The following is a 14,472-nucleotide window of genomic DNA, read 5'->3' as shown; positions in this document are numbered from 1 at the left end:
CGAGTCAACCTTTTTTTCTGGTCTCTTCATATGGACGTAGGTTTAGAGTCTCTGCTAAGCATGGTCCCTTCCTTGGTATCCCAGCCCATGGATCGGGGATCTCTGTGAGCTCAGTTTCTGGGCCTCGGTTGTCTCTGGCCTGGGGTCTTGCCTGCAGGCCTTACGGATGTGTGGGTTCAGTCTCTGGACTGCTCCCCTTTCGCTAGTGGTTGTATTTTCCCACCCTAGGGGGCTGCTTTGGTGCGTCCCATCAGTATAGGTGTCCCCCAATGAAGAAGCGACCGAGAAAAGGAGATTTTTTTTTTTGTACTCACCGTAAAATCTTTCTCGTAGCCTTCATTGGGGGACACCGCACCCACCCATTTTTTTTACATTTTTGTCCTGATAGTCTATTCTGGTTATTGGATTTTTATCCAGGATGCTTTTTTGGACATATTTCTTTGTTGGCTTCTCCTACTGCTTTTTGACAAAACTGATTACCTCACTTCCAGTGGGCGGGTATATCCTGTCCGGGAGGAGCCAACTTTTTTTCCTAGTGTCAGCGCCTCCTAGTGGCAAGAGCATATACCCATCAGTATAGGTGTCCGCCAATGAAGGCTACGAGAGAGAAATTTTACAGTGAGTACAAAAAAAAAATCTCCTTTTCCCCACCCAGGGTTCCTCCAGCTGTTGCTAAACTGCAACTCCCAGCATGCCCAGACAGCCAAAGGCTGTCTGGACATGCTGGGTGTTGTAGTATTGCAACAGCTTGAGGCACCCTGGTTGGGAAACACTGTACTAAAACATTGCACTAGTGACTTATATTCACCTGGCTATTAACCGTATCGTTTTTAATGTGGAAATTGCACATATTATAACTTTAAAAATCAAGCTGTTTTACTTAAAAAATAAATACATATCTCCCATTGACTTCAATGGGTGCCTGTAAACTGCCCAAAAAAGTGGCATGTCACTTTATTTCCTTTGTGGTTTTACTCTGAAGCTTCCATTGAAATCAGTTGGGGTTCATGTGTTTGACACTTTGGGACCCCAACCCACTGGCCATACTTTTTTATTTATTTATTTTTATCTGAAATTTTTATTAAAGTTTCAAGTTTTACACAAAGAAAAAACATAGAAAACGAACAAAGACCCAACCCATCAGCCATACATTTAGGTAGCTTTGTATGGTACTGAAGCTATCAGCCGCCTGTGTGACTGTATTAGTTATGTCTCATCACTGCTACCTTCTGCGGCAGTAGTGAACATGTCACATGATGATGCACGCACCTACTAACTGACATGAATGGAGGAAAATCCTAAAGCTGTGAAATTCACCAAATTTTCCCCTATCATGGACCTCCGGATTAGGAGGACACTCTGGATTGTGTCCACCAGAAGCTGCAGGTTCTGCAGTGAACAGCACCACAGGTTTATTGGCTACAAAACGTTATAGGGCATTCAGTGGGGAGTGACCCCTAAAGACTGGCATAGGTTGGGTTGGGTTGTCTGGGCACCCAGCCAAAAACTGAATCAAGAGTTTGCCACCTTTAACTATTTCTGGAACTCTCGTAGCACTGAATGTGTAAATCTGTGCCTGTGCACGGCTGCCTATCCATTCTGTATAAAGCTGGATACTTAACTGACGAACCAAGGAAATCCTGTCCTCGCTATAACTAAATGTCCCCCATCCTGGAGGACAATCTATTGAGTGGTTATAGCACATTCAAGGGAAAAAAAAACAAATATTCTTGTCTTTTGACTGTTGCATGTTTTTTTTAGGGTTGTTCACTGGCTAAAAAAAAAAATGTTGTTGTCTGTAGAATCCCAGGAGGAAGGTGAAGACGGGGATGAAGAAGCCGAGGTAGAAGGAGAAGAAAATGATCGGCCATATAACTTACGGCAAAGAAAAACTGTGGAAAGGTACCAAGCTCCTCCTATTGGTAGGTAATGTATGCCGTGTCTAATAAATAGTTAATGATCACAGTGTGCAGTTCGGCTCTTTATTTAGGTCTCTACGCATGGATTTTTTTTCCCAAAGCTTAACTGTATTACTGCTTTCTGCTTAACGTTCACTTCACCATCCATCCTTGGCCTGATTTAAGACTGCTATTCCGCCTCAGTTATATTCTCAGTTCCCTGTGCCTCCCATTGACTATTCACTATACGTGTCCTTGTTCCTAACTCTGCCCCCACTTCTAGTGATCAGCAAGGGGTTTTTTTGTTTTTTTTTTCTTCAAGCTTCTGTATCTTTTTACTGTTGTGCTTTCTTATTGCTTTCTAGCTTTCTAGTTTGCCAATACTATTTTTATTCGCAGGATCTCCAGGCATTAACCCCTTAATGACAAAGGTCGTAAAGTACCGCAGCACCAGGACGTATATTTACGTCCTGTATGTGACCGCGAGCATCAGAGCGATGCTCTGATCATGTGCGGCTGGTCCCTGCTGCTGATCGCAGCCAGTGATCCGCCGTCACTGTCCGTGATCGCACGCATGTCTGCCATTAACCCCTCACATGCCGTGATCAATACAGATCCAATCCGATCATCCAGAACGGCGCACGGAGGTCCCCTCACCTGCCTCCGCCACCTTCCCTGGGTCTTCTGCTCTGGTCTGAGAACGAGCAGACCAGAGCAGAAGATTCATCCCAGTGAATTATTATTACACATATTTGGTATCGCCATGTGTGTAAATGTCCGAGCTATTAAAATATAATGTTATGGTGGACATAAAAAATATAATGTTATGGTGAACATAAAAAAATGCGCAAAATTGATGCTTTTTTTGTCACATTTTATTTAAAAAAAAAATTTATACAAAAATGTATACGTTTTATATACACAAATGTGGTATCTAGAGATAAGCGACCTTACAGTAAATTCGATTTGTCACGAACTTCTCGGCTCGGCAGTTGATGACTTATCCTGCATAAATTAGTTCAGCTTTCAGGTGCTCCGATGGGCTGGAAAAGGTGGATTCAGTCCTAGGAGACTCTTTCCTAGGACTGTATCCACCTTTTCCAGCCCACTGGAGCACCTGAAGGCTGAACTAATTAGGATAAGTCATCAACTGCCGAGCTGAGACGTTCGTGACGAATCGAATTTACTGTAAGTTCACTCATCTCTAGTGGTATCAATAAAAAGTACAGATCATGGTACAAAAAGTGAGCCCTCATACCGCCACTTATACAAAAAAATGAAAAAGTTATAGGTTGTCAAAATAGAATGATTTTAAGCATACTAATTTAGTTAAAAAGTTTGCGATTTTTTTTCTTCTTCTCTAAAGCGCAACAATAATAGAAAAGTATATAATCACGGGTATCATTTTAATCGTATTGACCCCCAGAATAAATAACACATGTCATTTTTACCGTAAATTGTACGACGTGAAAGCGAAACCTTCCCCACATTCATTTCCCCAACCATTTTGCGCGGTGCGGGTTTTGGGGTGCGGGATGTGCGGCAGCTGCGGCCATCGCCATAACACAGATACTGTTTTCACCACAGTTTGTCTCCAGTTGTTTCCCCACTACAACTCCCAGCATGGCCTGACAGCCAATAGATGTCAGGGCAAGCTGGGAGTTGTAGCGGTGAAACAGCTGGAGGCACCCTGTATAGGTGAACTAAGGTCGGAAGTTGGCCCCTGAAGGAATAAGTGACGTCGCGCCTGCTGGGGAAGTCTGCCTGGCACACTACCAGGAAGACAAAAAGGCATTTTTAATATAGTAAAAAAAAAAATTATTAAAGGCAGTTAGGGATAGATGGGCAATAGGCAGGGACAGGGGGGAAAAAAAAAAAAAAAAGATGATGGGAGTTACTCTTTAATGTCAAAATGGGCTTGGTCCTTAAGGGGCTAAATGAGTCCCAGCCTTTTGTTTTTTCAGATTTTGAACCAAGATAAAAAAGTAAACCCTACATGGCAGGCAAATTGATAAGAGTAATGGGGCTACTCTATATCTGGGACACCTGCAAGAATAACTTACTGAGGGACAAGATCTTTACTATACAACTTATACAACTATGTATAAAATGAAGTGTTAGTGATCTTCAGCATCTGCCTTTCCATCTGGTGCAAAAATCAAACTCTCATCATGCCTGGTCTACTGTCTAGTTTATCAGCTTCAAAATCTGAAGGGGTTACTAAGCCAAAGAACTTGGCTTTTGTGGTCTGTTATGGCACTGAAAGGGGGTCAGGTACTATAAAACGAGATAACTAATTCAGCTATCCAACAGTTGCGTCTATAGTAAAGCATAGAAATATATGAATAAATTGGCAATTGACACTACCAATCTCTAGTCTCTGACACTCCAATCAGTGCCGACAGGATAATGCTGTAAGGAGACAAAGGGAATGAGAACACCCAGTTGTCAATTTATATGATCACACACATTTAATGTGTGTGTGTGTGTGTGTGTGTGTGTGTGTGTGTGTGCGCCTTGAAAAAGTATTCACCCCCCCACCTTGACTTTTCATCGTATTTTGGTACATTATAGCCTTAAGTTCAGTGTTTTGTAATCTGAGTTTTATGTGATGGATCAGAACACAATAGTTTAAATTGGTGAAGTTAAATGAGAAAAATATATACCGTATTTTTCACCCTATAGGACGCACCGGCGTATAAGACGCACCCAATTTATAGGTGCAAAATCTAAAAAAATAAAGATTTTTAACCCAATAGTGGTCTTCAACCTGTGGACCTCCAGATGTTGCAAAACTACAGCTCCCAGCATGCCCGGACAGCCGTTGGCTGTCTGGGCATGCTGGGAGTTGTAGTTTTGCAACATCTGGAGGTCCGCAGGCTGAAGACCACTGCATAGGAGGTAATACTCGCGTGTCCACGCCGCTCCGGACCCGTCACCGCTGCCCTGGATGTCGCTCCATCGCTGTCGCCGTGTCCCCGTCGCTCCGGAACCTCTTCTGCCGGCCGGGTATCCTCGCTCTCCGTCGCTGTCGTTACGCACGCCGACGCACGTACGTGACGTGATGACGAGGAAGGAGAGCGCCTGCCATACAGGGGATCCCTGAACAGAGAAGACACCGAGGAGGCAGGTAAGGTCCCTCCCGGTGTCCTGTAAGCACTAACCCGGCTATTCAGTCGGTGAAATCGCGGCGGTCCCGAACAACCCGACTGAACAGCCGGGTTAGTGTCACTTTCCCTTCAGATGCGGTGGTCAGCTTTGATCGCTGCGTCTGAAGTGTTAATACAGGGCATCACCGTGATCGGTGATGTCCTGTATTAGCCGCGGGTCCCGGCCGTTGATGGCCGCAGGGACCGCCGCGATAGGGGTGTATTCGCCGTATAAGACGCACCAACTCCCCCCCCCCCCATAAGACGCAGAAAAAGTGCGTCTTATACGGCGAAAAATACGGTAAATAAAACTATTGTTTAGAAATAGAAAACCGAAAATTGGCATGTGCATATGTATTCACCCCCTTTGCTAGGAAGCCCATAAAAAGCTCTGGTGCAACCAATCACCTTCAGAAGTCACATGATTAGTGAAATGATGTCCAGCTTTGTGCAATCTAAGTGTCACATGATCTGTCATTACATATACACACCTTTTTTGGGCCCCAGAGGCTGCAACACCTAAGCAAGAGGCATCAGTAACCAAATACTTCCATGAAGACCAAGGAACTATCCAAACAAGTAAGGGACAATGTTGTTGATAACAAGTCAGCGTTAGGTTATAAAAAAAAATCCAAATCTTTGATGATCCCCCAGGAGCACCATCAAATCTATCATAACCAAATGGAAAAAACATCAGCACAACAGCAAACCTGCCAAGAGATGGCCCCCCACCAAAACTCACAGACCGGGAAAGGAGGGCATCAATCAGAGAGGCAGCACAGAGACCTAAGGTAACCCTGGAAAAGCTGCAGAGTTCCACAGCAGAGACTGGAGGATCTGTACATAGGACGACAATAAGCTGTACGCTCCATAGAGTTGGGCTTTATGGCAGAGTGGCCAGAAGAAAGCCATTACCAGAGCACCTTCTGCCATACATTGGGGGACTCCCAAAATGTATGGCAGAAGGTGCTCTGGTCTGATGAGACTAAAATTTGAACTTTTCGGCCATCAAAGAAAATGCTATGTCTGGTGCAAACCCAACACATCACATTACCACGGTGAAACGTGGTGGCAGCATCCTGCTGTGGGGATGTTTTTTCAGCAGCCAGGACTGGGAAACTGGTCATGGTTGAGGGAAAGATGGATTTTTTTTTTTATAACCTAACGCTGACTTGTTCTCAACATTGTCCCTTACTTGTTTGTAGAGTTCCTTGGTCTTCATTGCAGTGTTTGGTTACTGATGCCTGTTGCTAAATACAGGGATATTTTTGAGCAAAACCTGTACCACTGTGTGCATGATTTGAGGCTCGGACGGAGGTTCACCTTCCAGCAGGACAATGACCCCAAACACACTCCCCTTAAACCACTCAAGTGTTGCTTTAGCAAACGTGTAAATGTGTTGGAATGGCCTAGTTGAAGCCCAGATCTCAATCCAGCCGGAAATCTGCGGTCAGACTTAAAGGGGTATTCCAGGCAAAAACTTTTTTTTATATATATGAACTGGCTCTGGAAAGTTAAATAGATTTGTAAATTACTTCGATTAAAAAAAATCTTAATCCTTCCAATAGTTATTAGCTTCTGAAGTTGAGTTGTTGTTTTCTGTCTAACTGCTCTCTGATGACTCACGTCCCAGGAGCTGTGCAGTTCCTATGGGGATATTCTCCCATCATGCACAGCTCCCGGGACGTGACATCATCAATGAGCAGTTAGACAGAAAACTTCAGAAGCTAATAACTTTTGGAAGGATTAAGATTTTTTAATAGAAGTAATTTACAAATCTGTTTAACTTTCCGTAGCCAGTTGATATATAAAAAAAAGTTTTTGCCTGGAATACCCCTTTAAAGATTGCTGTTCACAAGCGCAAACCATCCAACTTGAAGGAGCTGGAGCAGTTTTGCAAGGAGGAATGGGCAAAAATCCCAGTGGTAAGATGTGGCAGCTCACAGAGACATATCCAAAGGGACTTGGAGCTTTGATTGCCGCAAAAGGTGGCTCTACAAAGTATTGACTTTATGGTGGTGAATAGTTAAGTACATTGACTTTTTCTGTTATTTTGTCCCATTTGTTTTTTGCTTCACAATAAATTAAAGGGTACCTTTCATCAACTTTTGATATATTATAGATTAATGTATGCAGAATAACTTTCCGATAGCATCTTATTAAAAAATATACTTCTTTCTATTTAATTTTCAACTTTGAAAAAGTGACCACTAGGGGTCTCCCTACCAGTCCTTTTTTATAGATTTCAGACTCATGCAGGAGTCCTAAATCTCAGACTGTATCCGGAACACAGACAAACTCAGTACTGCTCACTGCCAGGGAGCAATGTTGCGCTTGTCTGTGTCCCGGATACAGTCTGAGATTTAGGACTCCTGCATGAGTCTGAAATCTATAAAAAAGGACTGGTAGGGAGACCCCTAGTAGTAATTTTTTCAAAGTGGAAAATTAAATAGAAAGAAGCATATTTTTTAATAACATGCTATTGGAAAGTTATTCTGCATACATTAATCTATAATATATCAAGTTTTTTTTGATGAAAGGTACCCTTTAAACCAAAAAAAACAAAAGCTTCAAAGTTGTGGGTATGTTCTGTAAATTAAATGATCAAAATCCTCAAACAATCCATGTTAATTCCAGGTTGTGAGGCATCAAAATATGAAAAACAAGGGGGGTGAATTCTTTTGCAAGGCACTGTATATAATGTGATGACCTGTCTCCTCTTCTGACATGTCAATTTGTCAAATGTTATAATACATCAGCAGTGTCTGCGCCTTTTGTCTGTGAACCACATACGCCCATATAAAGATTCTCTATTTGTCTTTTAGAGCCAGCACATCAAAAAAAGCGACAAAGCACTTTGTTTGATACACACAGGTCTCCTGCAAGAAGAAGCCATATCCGGTATGTAAAAGATTGCAGTTAGTTTGTTTTTCCAGGCTAACAATACTTCATTAAATCATATTGTAGCTCTTAGAACTGTGCCACCCCAAAAATCTTGTCAACATTCAGGTGAAACTCGAAAAATTAGGATATGATACAAAAGTTCATTTATTTCAGTAATGCAACTTGTCTGCGGAAGGGAGCATGAAGTGCTACAAAATCTCCTGGTAGACGGATGTGTTGACCCTGGACTTAATGAGGCACAATGGACCAACACCAGCAGATGACATGGCTCCCCAAATCATAGTAATGGGGGGGGGGGGGCTTTGTGGTTTTCATGAGCTATAAGCCATAATCATCACAATTATGACAAATCACGGCTTGAACTGTCTTGCTTTGCATGTAATGAGTCTCATGTATTAGTTTTACCTTTTTAGTTGCATCACTGAAATAAATGAACTTTTGTACGATATTCTATTTTTTATTTATTTTCCTGTATAGACTATAGCCCCCTTAAATTATATACTGTAAGGGCTACAGAGTCACATGGTGGTTGGAGGTTTGCAGTAGGGATTTGAGAGGCACATGGTGGCTGAAGGGTGTAAACTGAATAGGATACCTCCGAGACCATGAAGTACCTATGTCAGGAGGACATACAATGGAAGAGCAGAATATATCGGCGCCATTTGAGGTCTCTTACCTGGAGATCTGAGGTACAGGGGCTCAATACCCACCCAGCTGAGCTTGACTGGCAGATTCTAGACAACCAGCAGAGACTTTAAAGGAGAACTCCGGGATATGAAACCTATCCTCATTCTAAGGGTAGGTGATAAGTTTCATATCGCGGGGGTCCGACCACTGGGGCCCCCCTCGCGATCTCCCGTACGGGGCCCTCGACTCTTTGCAGAAATAGTGTGTTTCGACCACTGCATGATGTGGCCCCCTACAAATCTGTTTAACTTTCTGGCACCAGTTCATTTAAAAAAAAAAAAAAAAAAGTTTTCCACCGGAATGCCCCTTTAACGACCACGGACGTAAATGTTTGGCAGGACTTCCCGCACCAGGATGTACATTCACGTCCTGTGTATGACCGCGAGCATCGGAATGGTGATCGCATCATACACGGCAGGTTCCGGCTGCTAGTAGCAGCGGGGGACCCGCCCGTAATGGCCAACATCCGTGATCGCGCGGATGTCCACCATTAACCCCTCGGATGCTGTGATCAATACAGATCACAGTATCTGCGGCAGTGCGGTACTTTGAATGGATGATCGGATCGCCCCCAGTGCTGCCGCGGGGATCCGATGATCCAGCATGGCGTCTGGAGGTCCCCTCACCTTGCTTCGGCCGTCTCCCGGGGTCTTCTGCTCTTGCCTGCGATCGAGCAGACCAGAGCAGAAGATGACCGATAATACTGAGCAGTGCTGTGTCCCATGCATAGCACTGAACAGTATTAGCAATCAAACAATTGCTATAGATAGTCACCTATGGGGACATAAAAAGTGTAAAATAAAAGTAGAAAAATGTAAAAAAAAAAAGTAAAAAAAAGTGAAAAATCCCCTCCCCCAATAAAAATGAAAATTGTCAGTTTTTCCCATTTTCCCCCCAAAAAGCGTAATTTTTTTTTATAAACATATTTGGTATCCCCGCGTGCGTAAATGTCCGTACTATCAAAATATAATGTTAATTATCCCGTACGGTGAATGGCGTAAACGTAAAAAAAATTTAAAAAGTCCAAAAATGCTTCTTTTTTGTCACATTTTATTAAAAAAAATTATCAAAAATTATCTAAAAGTTTTATATATGCAAATATGGTATCGATAAAAAGTACAGATGATGGCGCAAAAAAGGAGCCCTCATACCGCCCTATATACAGAAAAATGAAAGTGTTATAGGTGGTCAAATTAGGGCGATTTTACATTACTTATTTTGTACAAAAAGTTTGATTTATATTTTTTTACCGCTTAAAAAAAAATAAAGTATCTAGCTATGGGTATCATTTTAACCGTATTGACCCACAGAATAAAGAACACATGTCATGTTTACCGTAAAGTGTTTAGTGTGAAAACAAAACCCTCCAAAATGCGCAAAATTGTGGTTTGCATTTAAATTTCCTCCCTAAAATTTTTTTTGGGGGGGTTCGCCGTACATTTTATGGTAAAATGAGAGGTTTCATTACAAAGTACAATTGGAAATATAAAGGACTTATGGATTTTAGAAGGCGAGGAGGAACTTTTGACAAGTCAGAGGCATAGTTAATGTTGACAGCAAATTTTGATTTTAGTTTTCGGCTACATTCACACGACCTTATCACACAGTCGTGTGACGGCCATCAGGGGAGTCGGGGAAAATAGCAGGAGAAAAAAATACTGCTTAAACAGTCTTTTTTTCTCCCACTATTTCCGTAAAAAAAACGGCACCAGACAGCCCCCATAATTGTAAAGGGGAGCCGTCGGGACCCGTTGTTGCCCATTGTTCCCCGTCACGAGAACGGCCGTTAAAATCACACAAGAAAAAAAAAAGGATTTTAACGCCCGTTCTTGACGGGGAACAACGGTGTTGTGACATGGGTCATATTTTAGTCATCTGATATGTTTTAGTTGTCGACTAATTCTACAGTAGACTTAGTCAAATATAATTTAAAGCATTGGTCTCAAATGGTGGCCCTCCAGATGTTGCAAAACTTAAACTCCCAGCATGCCCGGACAGCCGGCTGGAGGGCCACCGTTTTAGCCCACTAAGTTTAAAGTGTACTGCAAATTCTGGAAAAATGCTTTAACCCGATAACGACCATGGATGTCTATGGTCGTCCAATGGCCATTAACCCCTTAAGGACTCAGGGTTTTTCAGTTTTTGCACTTTCGCTTTTTCCTCCTTACCTTTTAAAAATCATAACCCTTTCAATTTTCCACCTAAAAATCCATATTATGACTTATTTTTTGCGTCACCAATTCTACTTTGCAGTGACATTAGTCATTTTACCCAAAAATGCACGGCGAAACGAAAAAAAAAATCATTGTGCGACGAAATCGAAAAAAAAACACGACATTTTGTAACTTTTGGGGGCTTCCGTTTCTACGCAGTGCATATTTCGGTAAAAATAACACCTTATCATTATTCTGTAGGTCCATACGGTTAAAATGATACCCTACTTATATAGGTTTGATTTTGTCGCACTTCTGGAAAAAATCATAACTACATGCAGGAAAATTTATACGTTTAAAAATGTCATCTTCTGACCCCTATAACTTTTTATTTTTCCACGTACAGGGCAGTATGAGGACTAATTTTTTGCGCCGTGATCTGAAGTTTTTATCGGTATGATTTTTGTTTTGATCTGACTTTTTGATCACTTTTTATTCATTTTTTAATGGTATAAAAAGTGACCAAAATACGCTTTTTTGGACTTTGGAATTTTTTTGCGCGTACGCCATTGACCGTACGGTTTAATTAATGATATATTTTTATAGTTCGGACATTTACGCATGCGGCGATACCACATATGTTTATATATTTTTTTTTTTTACACTTATTTTTTTTTATGGGAAAAGGGGGGTGATTCAAACTTTTATTAGGGAAGGGGTTAAATGACCTTTATTAACACTTTTTTTTTTACATTTTTTTTGCAGTGTTATAGGTCCCATAGGGACCTATAACATTGCACACACTGATCTTTTACACAGATCACAGGCGTGTATTAACACGCCTGTGATCAGTGTTACCGGCGCTTGAATGCTCCTGCCTGGATCTCAGGCACGGAGCAGTCATTCGCCGATCGGACACCGAGGAGGCAGGTAAGGGCCCTCCCGGTGTCCGGTCAGCTGTTCGGGACGCCGCGATTTCACCGCGGCGGTCCCGAACAGTCCGACTGAGCCGGGTCACTTTCACTTTAGAAGCGGCGGTCAGCTTTGACCGCCGCTTCTAAAGGGTTAATACCGCACATCGCCGCGATCGGCGATGTGTGGTATTAGCCGCGGGTCCCGGCCGTTGATGAGCGCCGGGACCGACGCGATATGATGCGGGATCGCGGCGCGTAAATATACGTCCTGCGTCGTTAAGGGGTTAACAGTGTATGACGCGGGCTCCCGACTCGAACCCGCTTCATACCGGCCAGCCCCCAGCTGATTCCTGTAGCTGGGGGCCATCGTTAATATGATCGCCGTGGGCAGTTGTTAACCCTTTAGATCGCCGCTGTCAAAGTTGACAGCAGCGTCTAAAGGTGCCTGTATCCCATCCCTGGTGGTCCAGTGGGGTGGATTGCCCCCCCCCCGCAGCACGATCGCAGCGCAATCCACTCCTGAGTTAGCCTGAGGGCTTACCTCTCCTGCTGCGGTGGCATCGGTGCTCAGAATGATAAAGCCTGGCAGGACCAAGCTTTATCATTTGAGCTCAGAGCACACAGATTGATGGGATTGTATGTAACCCCATTGAGCTGTATGAGGAATCAATTGATTCCACCTAAAAGTCCCCTAAGGGGACTAAGTGTTAAAAAAAAAAAAAAAGTTTTAAAAACACACACATTAACCCCTTCCTTATTAAAAGTTTAAATCACCCCCCCCTTTCCCAAATTCCATATAATAAATATATAACCATAATAAAAGTAAACATTTATGGTATCGCCACGTGCGTAAATGTCCCAACTATAAAAATATATTGTAAATTAAACCGCACGATCAATGGTGTACTTGCAAAAAAATTCCAAAGTCCAAAATTGCTTTTTATTCCTTTTTTCATGGTATGAAAAGTGACCATAAATACGCAATCAAAAAGTCTGCTCCAAATAAAAATGGTACCGGTTAAAACTTCAGATCGCGGCGCAAAAAAATTAGCCCTCAAACCACCCCGTACGTGGAAAAATAAAAGTTATAGGGGTCAGAAGATGACAATTTTAAATGTATTAATTTTCGTGCATGTAGTTATTTTTTCCAAAAGTACGACAAAATCAAACCTAGATAAGTAGGGCAAAAATCAGAAAAAAGGAAATGTATGGTCCTTCAGCCAATGATGTATATGCCCTTGGAGACAATTTACCAAAATAATAACGCTACTGAAATCTACCAATGAGGCCACAAAGAACGCATCAAGCTAAAAAATGCATAATTTTATTAATAAAGATAATAGAAAAAACCATGCCTCACAATACAGTGCTGAGAAAGGTATCAGATATAGCACTGAATAATGAGCAACAGACCAAGGGAGGGGGTTGGGGGTACAGGTGAAGAACCTGACCTAGCCGACCCTACCTAGTCTAACCCCTTGCCCTCACTACAATGTGTGGACAGGGAGTAGGGATAATATAAGTCACATAAACATGAAAAATGAACAATATAATGACTTAATATGTGTATATTCTTACTCCTAATGACCTACGCGTTTCACCCTCACTTATAGTTAGGGGTTCATCAGGGCTCAGGGGAGCAGTCAACATATCACAAATAATAATCAAAGTGATAAACAAACAAGTGAAGCAAACGTGATACAAAAATATAATAACCGCACATTAATACTGAGTAATGATAGATAAATGTATGAGAAGTAGATAAAACATCCCACACTGGCCACAATGGAAAAAATGTGGATCCTTAATTGTATTATGAGTAGATGAAGAATATGTCCCTTGTCCAAGGTAAGTACTGTAAAAATAAGATGACAAAACCACCTGTCAGAGTTCCATATTTTAACAACACTATCAAATGTATGAAGTATAAAGTATAAAAAATGTATGATAATAATATATACCTCCAATAGTAATTGGGTAGATATGAAACAGCCCAGCATCATATTAAAGATATAGTACCACAGGGATCACTGTTTGCCACTCCCTTATGTTAGTGAGTGTGCTAGAACCTAATAGATAAATACATCAAAGTTAACTTGGATAGAAAAAACCAAAGATGACACAAAAACAAATAATGAGCCAGTCTTACCCATGTATGATGGTAATAAACTAAAGACTGATAACTGGTGTGACACGCCAAATGTAATAATACAAGATGTTGGGCCGAAGATACTAAAGGTGGATTTATAGATGGATTAGAAACACTTCCAGCAGAGTACTGAAGATAAAACCAAAAACATAAAATAAAACACCATATGACCAATGGGTGTTATTATTGTCACATCACTAAAGCCCCCATAATACAAGCAAATATAGTATAATATATATATTGCCTACCCTAATGTGGGATGTTTAGAGTATCAGGCAGTCCAGGATACAAGGTGAATGAGGCAATGAAAGAACCTGGAATCACCTCCCTAATGTGGAGGCTCCAGAGGAGGCGATAACTCCTGCAATGGAATAATATAATATAAGGGGTATGTAGTTACCAAAAGTGGAGGTCACATAAGCAAGGCAATACAGCCACAGTGCACTCACCCAATCCCGGTGTCCCATGTGTGGACTCAGTGTGCGGCGGCCACATTGGACGCCGCGAGTCTGATTAAAAAGCCGCGGGACCGGAAGCGGAAGTGACAAGAAATATGTATCTGCGCATGTCCGGAGTCAATGGAACGCAATGCGCTTCAAAAGGCGCATGAGTGGATAG

General features: G+C 42.1%; 1 protein-coding gene across 3 annotated transcripts in view; it reads left to right on the top strand.

Annotated features, from left to right (window-relative positions):
* The window catches only part of ATAD2B (ATPase family AAA domain containing 2B), a 173,961-nt gene that overhangs the window by 36,131 nt on the left and 123,358 nt on the right, over window positions 1-14,472 (top strand). For all 3 annotated transcript variants that reach the window (XM_056564326.1, XM_056564325.1, XM_056564327.1), the window contains exons 7-8: window positions 1,803-1,922; window positions 7,873-7,948. In XM_056564326.1, coding sequence (XP_056420301.1) covers window positions 1,803-1,922; window positions 7,873-7,948 — 196 coding nt within the window. The remainder of the gene's footprint in view (window positions 1-1,802; window positions 1,923-7,872; window positions 7,949-14,472) is intronic.

The sequence above is a fragment of the Hyla sarda genome, chromosome 3, assembly GCF_029499605.1.
Source record: "Hyla sarda isolate aHylSar1 chromosome 3, aHylSar1.hap1, whole genome shotgun sequence".
In the NCBI taxonomy this organism is placed as follows: domain Eukaryota; kingdom Metazoa; phylum Chordata; class Amphibia; order Anura; family Hylidae; genus Hyla; species Hyla sarda.
The sequence above is the reverse complement of the archived record's forward strand: the minus strand, read 5'-3'. Positions and strand labels throughout refer to the sequence as shown.